Consider the following 21301-nt stretch of genomic DNA (forward strand, 5'->3'; position numbering starts at 1 on the left):
TGAAGGACCCCAATGTGAGAAAGGAATCCATCAAAATCCTTGAGGAGAACACAGGGGGCAACCTCTTTGATCTCAGACACAGCAACTCCTTCCTAGGAACATCGCCAAAGGCAAGGGAAGCAAGGGCAAAAATGAACTATTGGGGCTTCATCAAGATCAAAAGCTTTTGCACAGCAAAGGAAACAGTTAACAAAACCAAAAGACAACTGACAGAATGGGAGAAGATATTTGCAAACGACATAATCAGATAAAGGGCTAGTATCCAAAATCTATAAAGAGCTTGTCAAACTCAACACCCAAAGAACAAATAATCCAATCAAGAAATGGGCAGAGGACAGGAACAGACATTTCTGCAAAGAAGACATCCAGAAGGCCAAAAGACACATGAAAAAGTGCTCCACATCACTCAGCATCAGGGAAATACAAATCAAAACCACAGTGAAATACCACCTCACAGCAGCCAGAATGGCTAAAATCAACCAGTCAGGAAATGACAGATGCTGGCAAGGATGTGGAGAAAGGGGATCCCTCCCACACTGTTGGTGGGAATGCAAGCTGATGCAACCACTCTGGAAAACAGCATGGAGGTTCCTCAAAAAGTTGAAAATAGAGTTATCCTACAACCCAGCAATTGCACTACTGGGCATTTACCCTAAAGATACAAATGTAGTGATCTGAAGGGGCACGTGCACCTGAATGTTTATAGCAGCAATGTCCACAATAGCCAAACTATGGAAAGAACCAAGATGTCCATCAACAGATGAATGGATAAAGAAGATGTGGTATATATACACAATGGAATACTATGCAGCCATCAAAAGAAATGAAATCTTGCCATTTTGCAACAACGTGGATGGAACTAGAGGGTATTATGCTTAACAAAATAAGTCAATTGGAAAAACACAACTATCATATGATCTCCCTGATATGAGGAGGGGGAGATGCAAAGTGGGGGGCCTGGGGGTAGGAAGAGAATAAATGAAACAAGATGGGAGAGGGAGGGAGACAAACCATAAGAGACTCTTAATCTCACAAAACAAACTGAGGGTTGCTGGGGGGAGGGTGGTAGGGAGATGATGGGGTTATGGACATTGGGGAGAGTGTGTGCTATGGTGAGTGCTGTGAAGTGTGTAAACCTGGCAACCCACAGACCTGTCCCCGGGGGCTAATACTACATTATATGTTAATAAAAATTTTTTAAAATAAAAAAAAAAAAATAAGAGCTCAGAGCAGACTTTAAAAAAAAATTATGAGGCATGCAAACAAGAAAGTATGACTCATACACAGGAACACAAAAAATCTATGAATAGAAACAGGAAAACCCAGATATTGAGCTTACCAAATGAAGACTTTTTAAATTAACCGTGTTTAAAATGCAAATTTCCATTTAGCTCCTTTTTGTAATTCCACAAAAGAAGTGAAATCTACAAGAACAGAAGAGAAAAAATTTCTGTTACTATAAAAAGGAACCAGATAGAAAATTCTGGAGTTGAAAAGTAAAATGAAAAATTCACTAGAGGGGTTTAAGAGGAAACTGGAGAAGGCAGAAAACATCAACAAACTTCAAGATAGACCAGTTGAGATTTCCCAATCTGAGAAGCGAAAGAAAAACAATGAAGCACAATTAACAGAACCTAAGAGACCTGTGAGACACCATTAAGTATGCCAACATGCATGTAATGGGAGTCAGAAGAGAGAAAGCAGAAATATCAGAAGGAACAGTGGCTGAAAACTTAAAATTTGATGGAAGAAATTAATCTACACATCTATGAATCAATTGTCGAAAGACAAAGAATTCTAAAACCAATAGAGAACTAACTTGTCACATATAAAGATTCTTCAATAAAATTAACATTCTGACTTCTTGTCAGAAACCACACAGGACAGAAGGCAGTGGGATGACATATTCGTTTTGCTGGAAGAAAAAAAATAGTGTCAACCAGAATCCTACATCTGGCAAAATATTCTTGAAAGATGAAGGAGACATGAGGACATTCCTGGATAAAAAAAGGTAAATGGTTTGCTACTAGTAGATCTGCCCTATAAGAAACACTAAAGAAAGTCCTTCAAGCTGAAATGAAAGATACCCAGCAGTAACTCAAATCCACATGAAGAAAGAAAAGACATGGTTAAAGGTAAGTATATATGTAAACATAAACATTAATATTAATATGTTTTTTTGACTTGTACCTCTTTTTTTTTCCCTGTATGACAACATACAGGACAACACCAAACAGTAATTAAAGGCAACACCAAACAATAATTATAACTGTTGATGGGCACAAAATATATAAAGATGTAATTTCTGATAATAACAACGTAAAGGAAGGTGGTAGAGCTATGTAGGAGAAAAGTTGCTATATACTCTTGAAATTTGGTATTAATTCATAATGGATTGTTTTAAATTAAGATGTTAGGGACACCTGGGTGGCTCAGTCAGTTAAACATCCAACTCCTGACTTTGGCTCAGGTCATGATCTCAGGGTCATGGGATTGAACCCTATGTCAGGCTCCATGCTTAATGCAGAGTCTGCTTAAGATTCTCTGCCCCTCCCTCTGCTCATGCTTGCTCTGTAAATAAATAAGTAAATAAGTAAATAAAATCTTTTTAAAAATTAAGATGTTAATTTAATCCCAAGAGATAACTAAAACAGTAAAAGAACTGAGAAGGAAATCAAAATGGTACAGTTGAAACCATCTGCCTCACACAAAATATAGCAATAATGGAATTAAGGAGCCAAAAAGTAAATAGCATAGAATACAAAAAGCAAAATGGTACAAGCCTTATCAGTAATTGCTTTAAATATAAATGGCATAAATTCTCACAAATGATGTTATATCCTGATAAAAGGGTTAATCCATCAAAATACAACAATTATAAACATATATGCACCTAGCAGTAGAGTCCCAAGAAAATTTGAAACAAAACCTGACAGATTTGAAGGAAGAAATAGTTACTATTAGTTGGAGACTTCCAATACCTCACTTTCCTATTGGATAGAATAAATTGATAAAACAAGGAAAGAGAACACTCGAACAACACTGTTAACCAACAAGACCTAACAGACATAAATAGAACAGTCAGCCCAACAACAGAATACATATTCTTCTGAATTGCACATGGAAAATTCTCCACATAGACAAATTTTAGAATACTGAAATTATACAGACTATTTTCAATGACTATAGTGGGATGTAATTAGAAATAAATAACAGGAGGAAATCTGGAAAATTTACAAATATGTGAAAACTGAACAACATACTTTTTTTAAAAAGTGCTCAGAGGGAAGTATATGGCTATAAATGAGTACATTAAAAAAGAAAAAAGATTTCAGATCAATAGCCTAACCTTCCACTTTAAGGAATTAGAAAAAGAAGAACAAGGAAAACCCAAAGCAACCAGAAGAGAGGAAATAATAAAGGTTAGAACACATAGAATAGAGAAACAATAAGATCAAGGAAACAAAAAGGTAGTTCTTTGGAAAGATGAACAAAACTGACAGACTTTTAGACTGATGATTGATTGACAGAAAGAGGAAACTCAGTTTCTAAAACCAGAAATGCAAATGGGAACATGACTGACAATCTTACAGAAATAAAATTTTATTTAAATTTGTCTATTATAAAATTATAAGAAAATACTGTTAACAGTTGTATGTCAACATATTAGATAACCTAGATAAAATGGGAAAATTCCTAGAAAAACACAAATTCCCAAATCTGACTCAAGAAGAAATAGAAAATCTGAATAGACCTGTAACAAGAAATTAAATCAGTAATAAAAGCCTCTCAACAAAGAAAAAGCTAGGGCCAGGAGGCTTCATGGTGAATTCAGTCAAGCCTTTAAAGAAATAATAACAATCCTGCTCAAATTCTTCTCAAAACACAGAGGAGAGAATACTTCCTAACTCACTTTATGAGACCAGTGTTACCCTGACACCAAAGCAGACAAAGAGATCACAAGAAATGTGAAAAATTCTCAATGAAATAGCAGCAAACTGAATCTAGTCGTGTATTTAAAGGATTAACCACCATGACCAGGTGAGATTTATCAAAGGAACACAAGGATCATTCAATATACAAAAATCAATCCATGTAATACACCCTATTAATAGAATGAAGGGGAGTTCCTGGGTGGCTCGGTTGGTTAAGCGTCTGCCTTCAGCTCAGGTCATGATCCCAGTGTCCTGGGATCAAGTCCTGCATCAGGCTCCCTGCTCACAAGGAGTCTGCTGCTCCCTGTCCCTCTGCCAGCTGCTCCCCCAGCTTGTGCTCTCTGTCAAGTAAGTAAATAAAACCTTTTTTAATTAGACAAAAATAGAATGAAGAGGGATTAAAAACCAAGTGATGCAGAAAAAGCATCTGAGAAACCCCAACACCTTTGGATGATCAAAAACAAAGAAAAATGAAAGAAACTAAGAAGGAATAGTTATCACCCTGTATAAAGGGCAGCTGTGAAAAGCCACAGCTGGCATACTTAATGGTGAAAAAGTAAAAGCTTTCGGGACGCCTGGGTGGCTCAGTTGGTTAAGCAGCTGCCTTCGGCTCAGGTCATGATCCCAGCGTCCCACATCGGGCTCCTTGCTTGGCAGGGAGCCTGCTTCTCCCTCTGCCTCTGCCTGCCACTCTGTCTGCCTGTGCTCACTCTCGCTTCTCTCTCTATGACAAATAAATAAATAAAATCTTTAAAAAAAAAATTAAAAAAAAAGTAAAAGCTTTCACCTACGATCAGAAATCCGACAAAGATGTTTGCTCTTGCCACTACTAATCAACATTGTTTTGAAAACTCTAGTCAGAGCAATTAGACCAGAAAAGGAAAAAGCATCCAGATTGGAAGTAAAACTTTTGTTCACAGATGACATGACCTTATGTAGAAAATTATAAATCCTATCCACACAAAACTTAGTAGAGCTAATAAATGAATTTGGCAGAGTTGCAGGATATAGGATACATGATCAAAATACAAAAATCAGTTGTGTTTCTGTATAGTAGCAGTGAACAATCTGAAAGTGAAATTAAGATTCTATTTATAGGCACCTGGGTGGCTCAGTCGGTTAAGTGTCTGCCTTGGTCAGGATCACAGGGTCCTGGGATGGAGCCCCACATTAGGCTCCCTACTCAGTGGGGAGTCTGCTTCTCCCTCTCCCCTTCCCCCCCTCACCCCTGCTTATGCTCTCTTTCTCTCTCAAATAAATAAAATCTTTTAAAAAGATCCTCTTTATAATAATATCAAAAAGAACAAAATATTTAAGGATAAATTTAAGTTGGTGTAAGACTTGTACACTGAAAGAAAATACAAAACAGCCTTTGCTGACAGATTAGAAGACTCAGTATTATTGACATGGCATATACTCTGCAAACTGATCAACAGATTCAATTTAATCCCTATAAAAATTCTAGCTACCTTTTTGCAGACTTGGACAAGCTGGTCCTAAAATGCATATGGAATTGCAAGGGACTGGTCCCCAAATAGACAAAAAAAAAGTCTTGGAAAAGAAGAACAAAGTCAGGGATCTCCACATTTCTTAATTTCAAAACTTAAGCCACAATACAAAGCTATAGTAATTCAAACTGTGATGCTGGCATAAAGATAGATATATGGATAGGATAGAATTGAGAAACCTAAACATCTGTGCTTAATTGATATTTGACAAGGGTGTTAGAACCATTTCATGGCGAAGGAATATTCTCTTCAACAAATTATGCAGGGACAACTGAATATCCACGAGCCTAAGATTGAAGTTGGAACCCCACCTCACACCATATACAAAAAGTAATTCAACACAGATCAAAGAACTAAATGGAACAGCTAACGCTATAAAATCTTAGAAGAAAAATATCCATGACCTTGGATTTGACAAATGGAGTCTTAGATATGACACCAAAAGCATAAGCAACGACAAAAAAAATAGATAAATTGGACTTCATCAAAATTACAACTTTCATATTTCAGGGGATAGTCAATAAAGTAAAAAGACAACCTACCAAATGAGAAAATTATTTGTAAATCATGTATCTGATAAAACCTTAATATCTACAATACATATAGAACTCTTACCACTCAGCGACAGAAAGAATGCAATTTTAAAAATGGGCAAAGGACTTGAATAGACATTTCTCTAAAAAAGACAAATGGCCAAGAAACACAAGAAACGCTGCTCCTCCTCATTAGGCAAATGCCACTTAAAACCACAATGAGTTACCTACCACTTCACACCTAGTACGATGGTTATAATAAAAAAGATGGTGAAGGTGTGGAAAAATTGAAACCTATATATACACACTGTTAGTGGGAGTGAAAAATGGTAGAGCCACTGTGCAAAACCCGTCTGGTGGTTCTTCAGAAATTTAAACAAAGAGTCACTATTTGACTCAGCAATTCCATCCCTAGTCAGAGACCCAAGAGAAATGAAAGCGCCTATGCAAAAATTTGCACATAAATATTCATAGCATTATTCATAATAGCCAGAACGTGCAAACAATCCAGATGTCCATCAACTGATGCATGAGTAAGAGTGGGGCATCCAGACGATGGGGTGTTACTCAGCGATAAGAGGGAACGGAGTACTGATACAGGCTACAGTCTGGATGACACCTGAAAACACGGTGCTCAGTGGGAAAAAACTTGGACACAAAGGCTACACGTTGAATGATTCCATTTATATGAAATGTCCAGAATAGGCAAGTCCATAGAGAGAGAAATATTAGTGGCTTCCGAGGGATGGTGGGAGGAGGAATGGGAAGTGACTGCGTACAGGTACAGGATTTCTTTGGGGGATGATGAAAATGTTCTGGAATTAGCGTACAGCCATGTGAAGCCACTGAATTTGTACAATTCAAAAATGATTAAAATTTTGAAATTTATGTTGTGTGCATTTTACCTCAGTAGAAAACTTAAAAAAAAAATTGCACACAAATTTGCACACGTATCCTCTGGGGATCTTTCGCTGACATGTAGATTCTGATGCGGGAGGTCTGGCTGGGCCCCAAATCCTGCATTTCTGACAGGCTCCCAGGTGATCTCACTGCTCCTCGTCTATGTCCGTGTTTTGAGTAGGGAGGCTGCTCAGAGCGCCCCTGCGCTATTCTGGGCCTCAGGTGCTTCATCTTTGAACCAATTCCTGCCCTCTCTGCCCCTATAAGTAAGGAGGGTAGGAGCACTGACCGCCTGAGGTCTCCCTGGTCTGAGCCCGCAGGAGGACATGGGCCCCAGGGCCTGGGAGTAGATGGAGAAGGGGCCGTGGCTATAGGGGTCACTGTCAGGAGACACAGAGGAGACCAAGGGAGGAGCTTTTATTTTGCACCGAGCTGATGAAGGCAGGCCAGAAGGCACAGCTCTGTTCTCAGAGAGCTGCCACATATGTGTCACTTCCAGCTGCTGGGCAGCTCAGGCTCAGGGGCTCCAAAGCGATCTGAAAGAGAGGGGGCAGCTCAGCAGTGCTGCAGGCCCCCTGCCCTGCCCTCCCCTCCCCTCCCTTCCCAGTCCCCGGAACTCCTGTGCCAGGGAACACAGGGCACGGGGAGGGAGCAGGGGGCAACCCCCTCTGACACCCCACCGAAGGGGTCTGTGGTGACCCAGGATGGGGTCCTTGCAAGGGACCTGAGAGGCGCGCAGGAGCTTTGAGCCCGGAGAATGGCCCAGGGGGAGGCAGGAACTCTGCGTCCAGGACAGTGCTCCGTGGGCCCCACGTGAACTGCGCCAGCTCTCCCAAAAGCCCTGACCAAGGTGCCAGGCTGCAACGCCCCCAAGCAGGACTGACGACGGCAGAGAACAGGCGGGGAGAGTTGGGGGATGCCTCCCCACTCCGCTCCAGAAGGCACCAAGCCCTCTCCCGGCTTGTCCAGGCCACATCCCCAGCCCAAGCTGTCTTCTGCTGCCCCAGCTGCTCACCATCTCCGAGGAGGTCGGGGGTGGGGCCAGAGGGCCCCGGGGGAAGGTTCCAGGCCAGCTCCTCCAGCTGGCCCAGCAAGCCTTTCAGTTCCGTCTCCAGGTGCTCCACCGTCTTCTCCACCGTCTAGAACAAGAGAGATGAAGGGAGCACAAGAGTGGTGCCATGTCTTGCTGCTTTGGCCACATCCTCAGGGACACCTGGCAGCCCAGTGGGGCGCAGCAGGGAGAGAACTGAGCGCCGGGGGACCTAAGTCTTCCTTGTTCAGGCTCTGGCCCGGGTGGCCTCTCAGTTCCCCAGATGTTAGAAGCCCAGGGCTTCACTCTCTAAGGCAGCTCCTGGCCCTGGCAGGAGTCAAAGCATTCAATCACACAGGTCTGGCGCAGAGCAACCCTGGGATTCCGCTTTTCCCTTTCTGGACTTTACCGGGGGAGCACATTCTTTTTGTCGCCCCGCCCTCTGGTGGCCACTCTGCCAAATGACAGGTTTGGGATTTGAAACGTTCTTTAGTCAGAGCTCCTAACTTCTTCCTGAATGAACCCCGTTAGCAATCTGGTGAAACCTACAGACCCTTTCTCAGAAAAACAGTTTAATTGAAAAAAATAAAGCATGTAGGATTTCCAAGGACACCAATTGCATTAAAACCTTATTCAAGTACTAAAGTTAAATCTTTGATGTAAAAATGTATGTATTTATTAACTCATGAAATAACATAATCTAACATCAGGTCTAACAACTACGGTAATTTTGACATACAGACTAGGATGAATAATAAATACGTTGATAAAAAAATAAATATGTTGATATATTCACAACTATAATGGGATGAAATTATCTGTGATTTCTATTGAGAACAAAGTCACCGTACTGGTAAATACCTTTACGGTTTGTTGTCTGTACTTATAATGAATGGAATGCTAAATTTCAGTTAAAGGTTTGTGAAAATAAAGTGTAGATCTTTTCCCACACAAGTCATAGACCCGGTGTTACAGACCATGGCTGAGTGACAAAACACGGTGACTGAATGTCCACCAGCTCATTGTGTAAGGACATGATCTCGAGCTGGGTGGAAGCAAGGCCCGTGGGGAGGCAGGGTCTGTAAAGGGCTGGTGAGCCTAACAGCCGAGGGAGGGAGGGAGATGCTTCACATGGAAGCCAGGGAGCAGGACTGGCCTGGATTTCCCCCATTTTCCAAAGCAAGATTCTCCTGAGCCGTAGAAAGCTACCAGTCTGGTAGGTGGTCCCGAAACTGCCTGTCCTCCCGAACCACCCTGGTTACCTCCTCTATGACGTCTAAACGGTCGTGGACAGCCATGTGTCTGTCACACCCTGTGTTCCAGGCCGGTTCTCCACGGGAGGGCACAAAGGGCTCAGCAGCTGTGGGAAAACAAGCCTCATCACCATATCCTAGAACACCAGAGACCCCTGCCAAGCACTGGGCTCCACGAGGTGGGTCCTGAAAACAGTCACGAAGAGAAGCAAAGGAAGCCTGAGTGTGGGTCAGGGTATGAGGACGGGGTGCCCCAATCACTCACTTGTCTCTATGGCCCTGGTCCCCTCCCACACCCAGGTGGGCTTCTTGAAGGAGGTGTTGCCTGAACTCTGTAAGGTAAGGAAGGGAGGAAAGGTCCCAGCCAGACAGAATGGAGTGTGCGAAGAGATAAAGGCATAAAATGGCACAGTTTCATGCCCAAACCCTCACGGGGCTGGAGTGGCTGGAAAGTATAGGGTGAATGGGAGGAGAGGGAGCATGGACACAAAGCCAGATGCCCCAATAAACAAACCATGATGCTTATTTGGGGTTTATTTCAACAGAAGGGTCACACGGTCATATGTGAATTTTGTAAATACAGAGAATGGATTGGAGGGATTTGTCTTAGAAGGCAGAGAGTTATTGCAGTAGTCAGTGTGAGAAGTGAGGAAGCGAGACAGGGCAGTAGGAATAGAGAGGATGAGGAGATATTTTAGCCATCGCCTTGACATTGGTGACTAGTCAGTCACATCGAACATTTGATGAGTAGTTACCGTGGACCGCATAGTACGCTAAACCAATGTGCGAACTCAACCAAACTTCACAACAACCCAGTTACGATCCCCAGCTGATGCACATAGGGGTGCAACGCTATGGGCATCATCACACAGCAAGTCTGGAAAACCTGAGGTTCGTCCTGTTCGCCTCTTGGTTCATCCCTTTTCTCCCCTACGTTGGTTCCTCCTTGGTTCTTCTGGCACCAACCAGCCCTCACACCAGAAGTCTCAGGGTCCAGGTTCTGGGTTCAGGTTTCAGTGTTGGTGGCCCCAAGAAGTCTATGGGGCATCAGAGTTGGCTGGAACCTTGGAGAACCCTGACGCTCTGGAAGGAGGCTACTGTCTCCAAAATGTAGTGAAGCGAAGAGTTTCACTGAGGACGAGGTGGCCAGCCAGGGCTGAAGCAGCAGGGAAGTCTAGCGAGGTAAGGATGGAAAGACAGAGCGAGGAGAAAATCACTGCTGAATCCCACCCCGGCATTGTTCACAGAGCAGCGGAGGCAAAGCAAAGTCTAGATGCTGTAGGACCAGGAGGGAAAGAGAGGTCCAAGGGCAGAAACTTGGATCCTGGGAAACGTTTCCCTGAAGCTTCTCTGTGAAGGAAGGGAGATCAGATCACATGGTGTACAGAATGTTTCTTGCTGTTTCTGTTCTTTGAAGAAACAACCATGCTGATAGCCTGAAGGGTGGGAGCGCTGAGGAGTGGACAGGCTGGGAGCCCAGCAGTGTGTGTGGGGGGGTGCTTGGAGGGGGAGAGGGGGCCCACAGAAGTGGTAAAGGCAGACCTCTCCTCAAAGGGCCAAGACGCAGACTGAGTTCTCACCTGTTCACTTCTCCTTAGTCCGTGAAGTGAGAAGGGAACCGTCTGCTGGAAATTCATGTTGACTTATGAAAGAGGAAGCTAGTTGTGAAATTTTCGGGAATTCTGTGAGGGGGCTATTAAACACAGCCGTGAAAATGGGAGGCACCGTGAGAGGAGTTACCTCATGGAAACCGGCAAACGACTTCTTTTTGTTTTTGTCTTTGTTTTCGCGAGCCCCTTTATCAGCCGACCACTGGGGAGGGGGTTCGAACACAGAGAGGGCTTCAAAAGGAGGCGAGGAGGAGGAGGAAGCCCATGCCGAAGGACCCCACTCCAGGGGAATATTTGGAAAGACCAGTCCCCCAGAGAGCCGCCCTGGGTACAGAGTGGCCAGGACAGGGGGGGGCTGGATGGAGCAGAAGCCAGGGGTCTGCAGAGATAATGTGGGGAGATCAAGGGAGCAAAGGATTGAGGATTTTGCCAGCAAGGAGTTAAGGGGATGAGTTCTGGAGTCTAGCTTGGATAATGAAGGAAAGGGGACCAACAAGAAAGCCCATAAATTGAGAGAAATGGAGGAGCTGACAGGACTGGAGGTCTTGGAAGGATGACGGAGTAACAGAAGGAATGAGTGGTGACAGACGTTTCAGTTTCAGCTCTGAGAAGTGGAACAGCTTCCGGGTAATAATACCAAGGTTGCAGTCATGGATGTGGGCACCTGAGGCAGACTGGGGGCAAGGGTTATTGGACTTTATCTAGGCACAAAACTGTTGTAACTGTAAGACCCTGGTGTTGGCTGGGCTGCCCAAGGGGACATACAGAATCGCCCAGAAGGCTGGCAGTTCTTGAGGTAGGGACAGCGATGGTGAGTCATTTTGCTGGTGATGAACACGTAACTCTGGGAGGTTGAATGAACTGCCCAAGGTCACACGGTCCGCAAATGACTGGACCCCAAGCCCCCTGGCCCTCTCCTGACCCCACCTCGGCAAGCTGGCCTCCCAGAGCTCTGCCAGAGCTCCCCCCTCCACCCTGTCCTGAGATGTTCCTGTTCCAACTCTATCAGGATCCCAGGTCTTCCATGAAAGGGAGTGAACCAAGAGCAGAGACCAAACGTCCTTCCACTCTGAGCATCTTTTATGGAGATCAACTTGTTTCTATAGTTTCCTTTTCATAATTTCCTTCCATTAAATTTCAAAAAGCTTCTTCAAAAAGACAAATGGTCTTGTTGACTTTGGGGAGGGGGATGGACATGACATGGTACTTTGGTTATTTTTTTCATCTATGTGTGGCTGGAGTGAGCACTGATGGTTTTTTGTTTTTTTTTTAAAGGAGTCTTTTAGAGATGCACACAGAAGTTTCTAGAGATGAAATGCTAGCATGTCTTGGAGTCACTTCAAAGTACTCCAGCCTGGGAGTGGCAGGAGACATGGGTGGCCACACAAGATTGGCCAAGATTGATAACTGTTGAAACTGAGTGATGGGGACATGAGAGTTCACTCCACTCCTCTCTCTACTCTTGTATATCTGGATTGAAATGTTCCATAATAAAAGCCAGTTGTCTGATGGGGTTGTTAGCAAAAAGCAGAAGCCATCGTGGGCTGCATGGGTGGATGGGAAAGTTCAGGATGAGGGTGAGGGTGGCCTGAGGCACCCCACCTGGAGAGTTGTGCTCCGTTCTGGGCCTTGGAGAGGCTTAAGCAGGGCTAGAGGCAGCCGAGATGAAGGGACGCAGAAGCTTGACTCATGTGTCTCAGCTGGAGAACCGGGGGGGGGGGGGGGGGGGGCAAGGGGGGAGGGGAGCCCAGCCAAGAGAGGAGGGACTTCCTAGGGGCTAGAGGAGCTGCTCTCACCCACAAGGAGGGCTGTCCGTGAAAAGGGGGTCTGTGCATTGGGGGTCTGGGTCCACAGACGCCCTCCACAGGCTCTGCCCTCGGGCCCCTGGCCACATCTCTCCCCGGAGCCTCGCCTGCCCTCTCCCAGACCCAGCTCAGGCCGGGAGGAAGCAGTCTGACCTGGCTGGCCAAGTGCGAGGCTCTGCCAGCCCTGTAAGTCATGAACAACATGAGTCTACTCCCCTCCATTGGCCTGAAACATCCTGTTTTCTACATGTCGGCAATGAGGTCTAACTTGGCTCCAAAACCCCTCCAGGGAGAAGGATTGGCCGAGGTTGCTCTCCACATCACGCAGCACTAATCCCTCACATCTGGACAGAGCTGCGGCCTGAGCCCCGCCGCACAAGTGTCCGTGAGCTCATCGGTGAGAGAAAGCTGGGCCGGGGCCCTCACCGCAAGGCCGTGCTGCGGCTCCCTCGGCCATGCCGGCCCTCACCCCACCACTGACCTCACTGTTCGAGGGCCGAAAACTCCCTGGGGGACCCTGTTCTCACCCTGCCCGGCCTGAATTGGCCTCTCGGAGCCTTTGCTGCCTCCTTCCTAACCCGGGGTGGGGAGACCCAAGGCCCTCCCTCCTGCCCCCTGTAGTTCACTCGGGCTGTGGTTCTATCTTTCAGGGTCTACTGAGAGGCCTCATAAATTAGCTACAAGGACAGAATGGGCGTAAGTCAAGGACAAGTTCTTTCTTGGACCAGAAGTCCCCACAAGTCACGAGCTGGATGTTCCATGTCTTTGAGTGCCTCAGTGGGAAGGGGCCCGGGGTAACGCCTGCTTCACAGGGTTGTTGGGATGCTCGTGAGCGGGGAAGGCTGCAGGGTGGCGGTGATCCTGCCTGAACAGCCAAGCTATGGTTCCCCGTGTTCCCTTCCTTCCTGTTCTCCCGCCTGCCCCGCCCCAGCCAGTTGGGAAAGGGACCTTCTTGGAGGCCGGGTTGTTTTCCCTGGCCTGGCTCCCACTCGGGGCCTATGTGCACCCTGGATGGTGGCCATGGGTGGAACACAGAGCTCTGGTGAGAGCATGCTGCGGTGGAAGCCAGAGGCCCCGCGAGGCGCTGGGCTCACTTCGCCAGTTAAAGACACATGGCCACCGGGTCCCCATCCTCTGAGGCAGGAAGTATGGTCTCTCCCACATACAGCATAGGAGACCTTTTGTGTCCAGGACTTAAATGCTAAGAAAGCACGTACAACTCAAATGACTTCTGTGATGACACGTAATTTCTCAGAGACAACCCTGAACATTGCCGTTGCTCCTGAATCATTGAAGACATACTCTGCTTTGACCAGCAATGTTTGTCACTCAGGGGTTAACTGTATTTGGCCACATTCAATGTAATAGAATAATAAAATTTACCATATCAATATTTGTATCAAAATTTATGATTCTTTTAAAACCATTGGTGGTTTTTAAACTTTTTTTTTTTAAGCTGAATACTACTTGCAAACAATTACATGAAGAACTCCAGTAATGTGCAACTGCTCTGGCTAAGCCAAGAAAGAGAACCTCGAACCCCCAACAAAGAGCTCAGATTCTGAGGCACGTCTGGGTTTGGTTTGGGAAGAGACATGTCCTCCTGTCCTCCTGTCCTCCTTGGATCTGAGTCTTGCTGGTCCCTCTGAGAGCACATCAGTGTCATTCCAGTACATTTATTATCTGATTACAGCAGGCAAGCTGGACTACTATCCCAAAGGGCTCCCTGAATTTTACATGAGTTTTTTTTTTTCTCATGTACGAGTTCAGAGATAAACTGCAAAAGCCCACAAAGCAGAGAAGGTCTAAGAAGCCATCCAAAATAAAGCTCTCTCTGCACACTCTGAAAAGCGCACCAAGGCTGGGTGTCAGAGACACAGTCCAACTCTGGGCTTCCTGACAGGGCTCTTTGCCTCCCCTGTAGAGAGCGAGGGATCTGCCCTGCCAGGTCTACTTTGCAGGATTGCTGTGCTGATTCAGGGAAATCGTGCACTTGAAGATGCCTTGCAATTGCCAAGTGACATGCAAAGGCCCTGGGGGGCATCCACCAGGATAGCAGAAGATGGAGCAAGGCAGGGATTTGTTCCCCAGGGCTCTGCCTCTCCACATGCAGCCAACGCTCTGCCGGATCACTCCGACCAGCTCTCACGATGGAAAGGGATCTATTCTAGGAATAGATGTAGATCCTCTACAAGGATCCAAGGGACGTTTGGGAGGAATTCTCCAACAAGGACGCAGAGGGCTCAGTGCTCACCTGGCTCTCTCTGCTCTCTTAGAAGCCAGTCCCACTCACCAGACTCTGTTTATTCACCTTTACAAGGGGCAGAACGATACTTTGTACTGGAAGCTACTACGGATTAGTGATCGCTCACGATGCACCAAGCTTTCTGCTGAGGGCTTACGTACATTATCTCATCGGATTCTGTCAAGAGCTTAGAACTCTCACCTCCCTTTTTTACAGATTAGAAAACCAAAGATCAAAGAGATTGAATAACATGCTGGAGGTTACATAGCTAGTAAGCAGGAGGGACAGGATGTGTACCCTACCTGCCTGACTCGGTCTATACTGTGCACTGGCAGTGACGTGAGCTTTTGTAAGTTAAGGGCCTCCTGTCTTGGGGTCTCAGCTGCCTCCTCCGCAACAGGGAGAAACTTAGCATGTCTGACTCCACATTGCTTCTATTTCCCTGCCGCTGTGACCTACAGCTCAGAAACTTCTGCTTTGCCCTGCACGTGGGCATGTTAGTCATTAAAGGAATTTTGCTACAACCGAGATTTACAAAAACTGCTTTCTTACCAGAAACCTATCTCACTGGAGGAGGTACAGAAGTGCATACAGAGATGACTATGTAAGATTTACAGGAACGACATGACCAGATTCTTACACACAAAGATCAACTGAGCAGGGTCAAAGAAGTTACCTGACCTTTTCCTTTCCTTTTTCTTTTCTTTCCTTTTTTTCTTTTTTTTTGGACGGTGGGTAAGATTTATTTATTTATTTTAGATATAGAGAGAGAGTTGGTGGGGAGGGGCAGAGGGCACGAGAGAAAGAATCTCAAGCTGACTCCCTGCCGAGGGCAGAGCTCAACCCCAGGACCCCGAGATCACTACCTGAGCCGAAATCAAGAGTCAGACGCTAAACGGAGCCACCCACGCGCCCCGACATGACCTTTTTCAGTGTCTACAGACATCAGTCATCTTATGACTCCAATCTCCTCCCACTTCCCCCTGTTCCTAACATAAAAGAAGCTCGACTCTGGTGCTCAGAGAGGTGGTTCTCTGGGACAATCGATAGTCTACTGTCTCCTCGGTTTGCTGGCTTTCCAAATAAAGTCGCTTTCCTACCCCAACTTCTTGCCTCTCAACTTACTGGCCTGTCATTCGGCGAGCAAACAAACTTGGACACAGTTACAAATTGAGGGGCTGGACAGGTATGGGGCCAAGGGGACCTGTTCATATGACACCTTTGCAGCTGCCTTGGGGCCCCACCAGAGCCCAAATGCGTGCCTCTGACCGAATTGTCTTTGAGTGGTTTGCTCCCACAATATCCATTTGTGTAAAAAGAAATGCTATGATTCTCACAACAGCCCTTCAGCATCTTCCTCTTTTGCTCAAAGCAGAAAGCAGAATTCCAATGGAAGACAGATGGCCATGGGGGCTTGGGGAAGGGGTGGACAGTGAGAGCGTGCCCAAAGGGCCTCAAGGCATAGGTGACAATGAAAGGACCAGGCTCTAGGACCTTAGATTCCTCTGATGGGAAAACAAGAAAGGAACTCAGCAGAAACCTTAAAAGGGCTCTATAAGTATCACAAGCAATTTGTTTCCATCAGTACATAAAGAGTTTTTACAGATCAATATGAAAAACCCCAGTACCACAACTGAGAAGGCTAAGACAATTCACAAGAACTGTAGAAATGACCAATGCATTTAAAGAAAAAGTCCAACCTCAGTAGTAATCAAAGAAGTACAAGTTAAAGCAATAAGCCATCTTAATATATTCTTGCATAACAGCAGATGTTTCTAGATCTAACTACCATTTTATAGACAATACAGGGGAGAGAAGAACATTTAGAGGACTCCTGGCAGATACAATCAGCTGAAATCTAATGTGAAGAACTTTATAGGACAGAAAACCCAATTGTTTCCATAAACACATTTTGAGGAAAAGAGGGGGGAAGAGAACTTACCTATTAAAAGAAACTAACTGACATATCAGCCAAAGGCAATGTGTGTACCTTATTTGGAAAAAACAAAACCAAATGTAACAACATGACACAATTAGGGACATTTAAACACAGATCAGATATTTGATGATATAAGAAATTATTGTCCAGAGGAACCTGGGTGGCTTAGTCAGTTGGGCGTCTGACTCTTAATTTCGGTTTAGGTCGTGGTCTCGGGGTCGCGGGATCGAGCCCTGCATCAGGCTCTGTGCTCAGTGCACATCTGCTTGAGATTCTCTCCCTCTCCTTCTGCCCCCCCTCCTGCTCACTCTCAAATAACTAAATAAATCTTTAAAAAACGAAATTATCGGGGCGCCTGGGTGGGTCAGTCATTAAGCCTCTGTCTTCAGCTCTGGTCATGATCCCAGGGTCCTGGGATCAAGCCCTGGATCGGGCTCTCTGCTCAGCAGGAAGCCTGCTTCCCCCTCTCTCACTCGCCCTGCCTGTGTTCCCTCTCTTGCCATGTCTCTCTCACTGTCAAATAAATAAATAAAATCTTGGAAAAAAAAAGAAATTATCGTCCATTTTTTAGGGTGTGATAATGGTATTGCAGTTATGTTTATGAAAAGATTACTTATCTTTGGGATGCCTGGCGGAGTCGGTTTGGAGAGCATCTGACTCTTGATCTTGGGGTTGTGAGTTTGAGCCCCACACAGGTATACAGATTACTTAAATAAATAAAACTTAGAAGAAAAAGATTACTCAAGGAAATATTTAAAAGATTACTTAAGGAAAGAGATACTTAAGGAAATATTTATGGAGGAAAATATACAATGCCTGGAATTTCCTTTAAGATTACTGGAGGAAGCAGAGAGAATGCGAGTGACAAAGGAAACAGGACCGTCCATGAAATAATATTGCTGAAGTGGGGTGGTCGGTACATGGGGGGTTCACCGTGCTGTCCTGTCTTTACCTACAGGGATTTCATAATCAAAAGTTAAGAGAAACAATAGTAAGTTGTCCAAAGTCTGAAAGATTCCACACAAAAATGTGTGAACTCAGGCTGAGATTACATTAATACTTTCCCCCCTTAAAAAAAAATCTGTAGCAAGGAGTGTGCATCATCAGAAAGGAAGTCATGTTTGAAAAGGGTTTTAAATTGAAGTGTATATACCGGTCACCGGTCACGACTAAGGAGGCCCCAGAAAGTGGGCCACTTGTGGGTGGCAGCCAGCTCCTCCCTCTCGGGGAGCACAGACTGGGCTTTGTGCCCTGGGCTCCCGGAGGAGGGGCCGGGGGAGGAAAGGGGGGAGAAGGACCTGCACCGTGGCCTCTGTGCTGAGCACAGTCCCAGCCACTCTTTGCACAGGAGGAGGCTGTTGGTCCTCTGTAATTAACAGGTGGGGAAACTGAGGCTCAGAGAGATCAGTGAAGCTGAGGGGACAAGAATGGGAGTCAATGTGTGCTGAATTCCGTGCTGGGAACTTCTTTCGTTCTATTCCTGCAGACCCCTCTGCAGGGTGGGTACCATTTTCCCCAAGGAAGGCACCTTCCCTCACCCAAGAAACTCAGCCAGGGGCTGCCCAGGATCCGCCCTGGCCTCTACCCTGCCCCTGGGTGCTGACTCCCACAGAGGCCCGTGCCCAGAAAGGACAGGGACAGGAGGCTTCCGTCCTAGCACGGGGCACTTCACCTGTGTGACTCACATCTTCTGGCTCCGGGCTGATGGGTGAGCAGCCTGGTGGGGGGCAAGGGCCCCCCTGAGTGGTTAGGAGGCCTGGATGCCTGGTGAGGCCTCTAGCTTGGCTCTGCCAGGAGACCTGAGCCTTCCTCTCACCCGTACTTCTGGGAGGAGCCCCAGCCCCGCTGGCTGAGGGCTGCATGAATGAGAGTCTGGGTAAATGGGAGTGTGGCTTATAAACTGTGAAGTACCAGCCATGTGCAGGGTCTTGGGGTGGTGTGAGAGCATCTGGCTGTAAGAAGTCTCTCTCCAGCCGCCCATTTGGGCCTCACCTAGGAAGGGGTAGCACCAAGGCTGCTATCCAGGGAGGGGAGAGCTGACAGTGCCAGGCAAGGCCCCCCACACGGGGGGAACACCAGAGGACCTTTCCCTCCTGCACCCTAAGCTCCCCAGGTCCCTATCACTCAAGGCAGCTCAGGCCCTCAGGGAAGAGCTCCAGAAGCAGGAGGACTGACCTGCTCACCCAGACGCAGAGCCCTCTCAGGCCAGAGGGGGGATGAAATCCTGGTCCTTCTCCCAGGGCCTCCTGCCCGCCCGCGGGCCATGCTGGGCCAGGCCTGGGTCATCGCCTGCAGGAACTCTGCTCCAAGGCAGTGCCCATAACCCAGGCCTGGGCGCCTCTGCAGGCTCTCAGGAGGCAGCTGGCCCCGGGGGTGCTGGGGGAATGTGTGCCCAACCTGCAGACTTAACCTCCCTCCCTGCGATCCTTGCCTCCTCTCTCTCCTCGGGCCTCGAGTCTCTCCACTCATTCTCTACCTTTCGGTTGCTCTCATGTCTCTTTTCAACCCTCCCTCCCGGGCCCATCCCCGCTTCTACAACTCTCTGCTCTCCTGCCGGCTCGGTTCCACCCCTGCCCCCCTACCCCGGGCCCCGGCCCCACTCACCGGCAGCGCGGAGCAGGGCGAGCCCGGCCAGCGCGCAGAGCAGGGGCCGCATGCTGCCGGCCGTCCGAGCGCAGCGCAGCGTCTCCCCGCCGCCGCGCCCCCGGGCCGCGCCGACCCGCCCGCAGGAAATGCTCCCCTCGCGAGCCAAGATTCCTGGGCGGCTCCGGGCTCTCCGGCTCGCGCGATCCGCCCCCTCCGGAGACCCCGCGGGGCGGAGGGGCCGGCGTGCCAGCCTGGGCGCCTCCCCAGCCGCCCCCCGGTCCCGGGCGCGGGAGAGCGGGATGGGGCGAGGGCTGGGCTCTGGGCCACCGCTCCCAGCCCCAGGGGTTCAGGAGCCCATTTCACCGACCCGCACACTTAAGTCCTCCACCCGCAGCGCCGGCCCACGAACCTTCACCCCGAGGGCATGGAGTGTGGAAGCTTTTCTCCGTCCACCGACGAACAGGTCATTAATTCCATCGGACGGTGTCTGGCCCTGAGAGAGGGACGCAGGGGTGGTGTCTGCCTTTTACAGAAACTTCTTTTCTGCTAATGGGGTCCCAGCAATATTAAAAGATACTTAAAAAAAAAAAAAGGAAATTCGTGACTTTTATTCAGATATAAAATGAGTATATGCTCAAGATTTTCTTTAGCTCACTGGTCACGAGGGAACCAGAAAGAGGTGACAACCAGTCGGAAGAACAGACACACATCTGGAACTTTGGCAAGGAAGGGAGGGCAGAGGTGAAGCTGGCTTCTTACACACACACACACACACACACACACACAAAAGCTGGCTTCTTACACACACACACACACACACACACACACACAAAAGCTGGCTTCTTACACACACACACACACAAGCTGGCTTCTTACACACACACACACCCCGTAACTGAACCTGTAACAGGAATCATTTGATTATCTGTACACGAGAATTATTTTAATTGCTCTCTACAATTTATAGACTTGTAAAATGCCTTGAAGGCTAGGAAAGACCCAGAGCCCCAATCTGAATCATGGGGTGCCTGGGTGGCTCAGTCAGTTAAGCCTCTGCTTTCCACTCAGGTCATGACCCTGGAGGAAAGCCTGCTTCTCCCTCTCCCTCTGCCCGCAGCTCCCCCTGCTTGTGCTCTCCCTCTCATTCTCTGTCAAATAAATAAATTTTAAAAAATCTTTAAAAAAGTCAGAATCACAGTGTTCAGCAAATACTTAAGCTCTGTACTAGATAGTGTTAGATAAAGCCTGGAGGAGGAAGCAGAGGAGTAATTCTCAACATCGCATATGTCTGCCTCCAGGGTTTCATGGTCTAGAAGTGCGGTCAGATTAATAAACCACAGCTCAGCTTTGATGATTTACTTCCACACAGACAACCTCTCTGGTCTTCACTGCAACTCCATGAAGGGTGCCTCCTAGTCCCTCCTGCAGATCAGGACATGGAAGCTCTGAGATGTTAAGAACCTTGCCCATGGTCACGTGGCTGGTAAATGCGGAGGCTGGATTTGAATCCAGTTCTCCCACCTCTTCGTGCCAGCCCTTCCATAAGGATAGATTTACACATGGTCCCTGAGGGCCGGATTTTCTTTCCGCATCTAAGCAAACCCAGAATAAGAGGTGGGTGAGTTTTTCAGTGAACTTCAAATCTCCAGGTCCCCTCCAGTTTAGAACACAATTGTTGAACACTACCCCACGCAAAAAGTGCAAAAAGAAATAATAGTAAGTTAACTGTTAATGTAAACAAAAACCGGAAGCTATAGCCATACCTTCTGCGCTGCAGTGTTCTGAGTGGCTGCCTCACCCCTCTCGTCCACTAGTGCAGACTCTTATCCACCAGGCATCCCCAACCGGGACTCCCTGGAACCCTTGTAGGTGCAGGCCACCTCGCCGCCTTCTGGGTTCCTGCCTGTGGCTGTGCAGTTGCCCTCTACAGCCCCCACCCTAGCCAGGGACTGTCACT

The 21301-nt window shown here is 47.2% G+C and overlaps 1 protein-coding gene across 1 annotated transcript; it reads right to left on the reverse strand.

Annotated features, from left to right (window-relative positions):
- Positions 1-6641: 6641 nt before the first annotated feature.
- PLAC9 (placenta associated 9) lies at positions 6642-19591 on the reverse strand. Its single transcript, XM_047702392.1, has 4 exons — positions 19363-19591; positions 9169-9266; positions 7892-8015; positions 6642-7412 (listed from the first exon to the last, which is right to left on the reverse strand). Exons 1-4 carry the CDS (start codon positions 19412-19414, stop codon positions 7366-7368), a joined length of 321 nt encoding a protein of 106 aa, XP_047558348.1. The 5' UTR covers positions 19415-19591; the 3' UTR covers positions 6642-7365.
- Positions 19592-21301: the final 1710 nt, after the last annotated feature.

Source organism: Lutra lutra, chromosome 14 (genome assembly GCF_902655055.1).
Source record: "Lutra lutra chromosome 14, mLutLut1.2, whole genome shotgun sequence".
Lineage (NCBI taxonomy): Eukaryota > Metazoa > Chordata > Mammalia > Carnivora > Mustelidae > Lutra > Lutra lutra.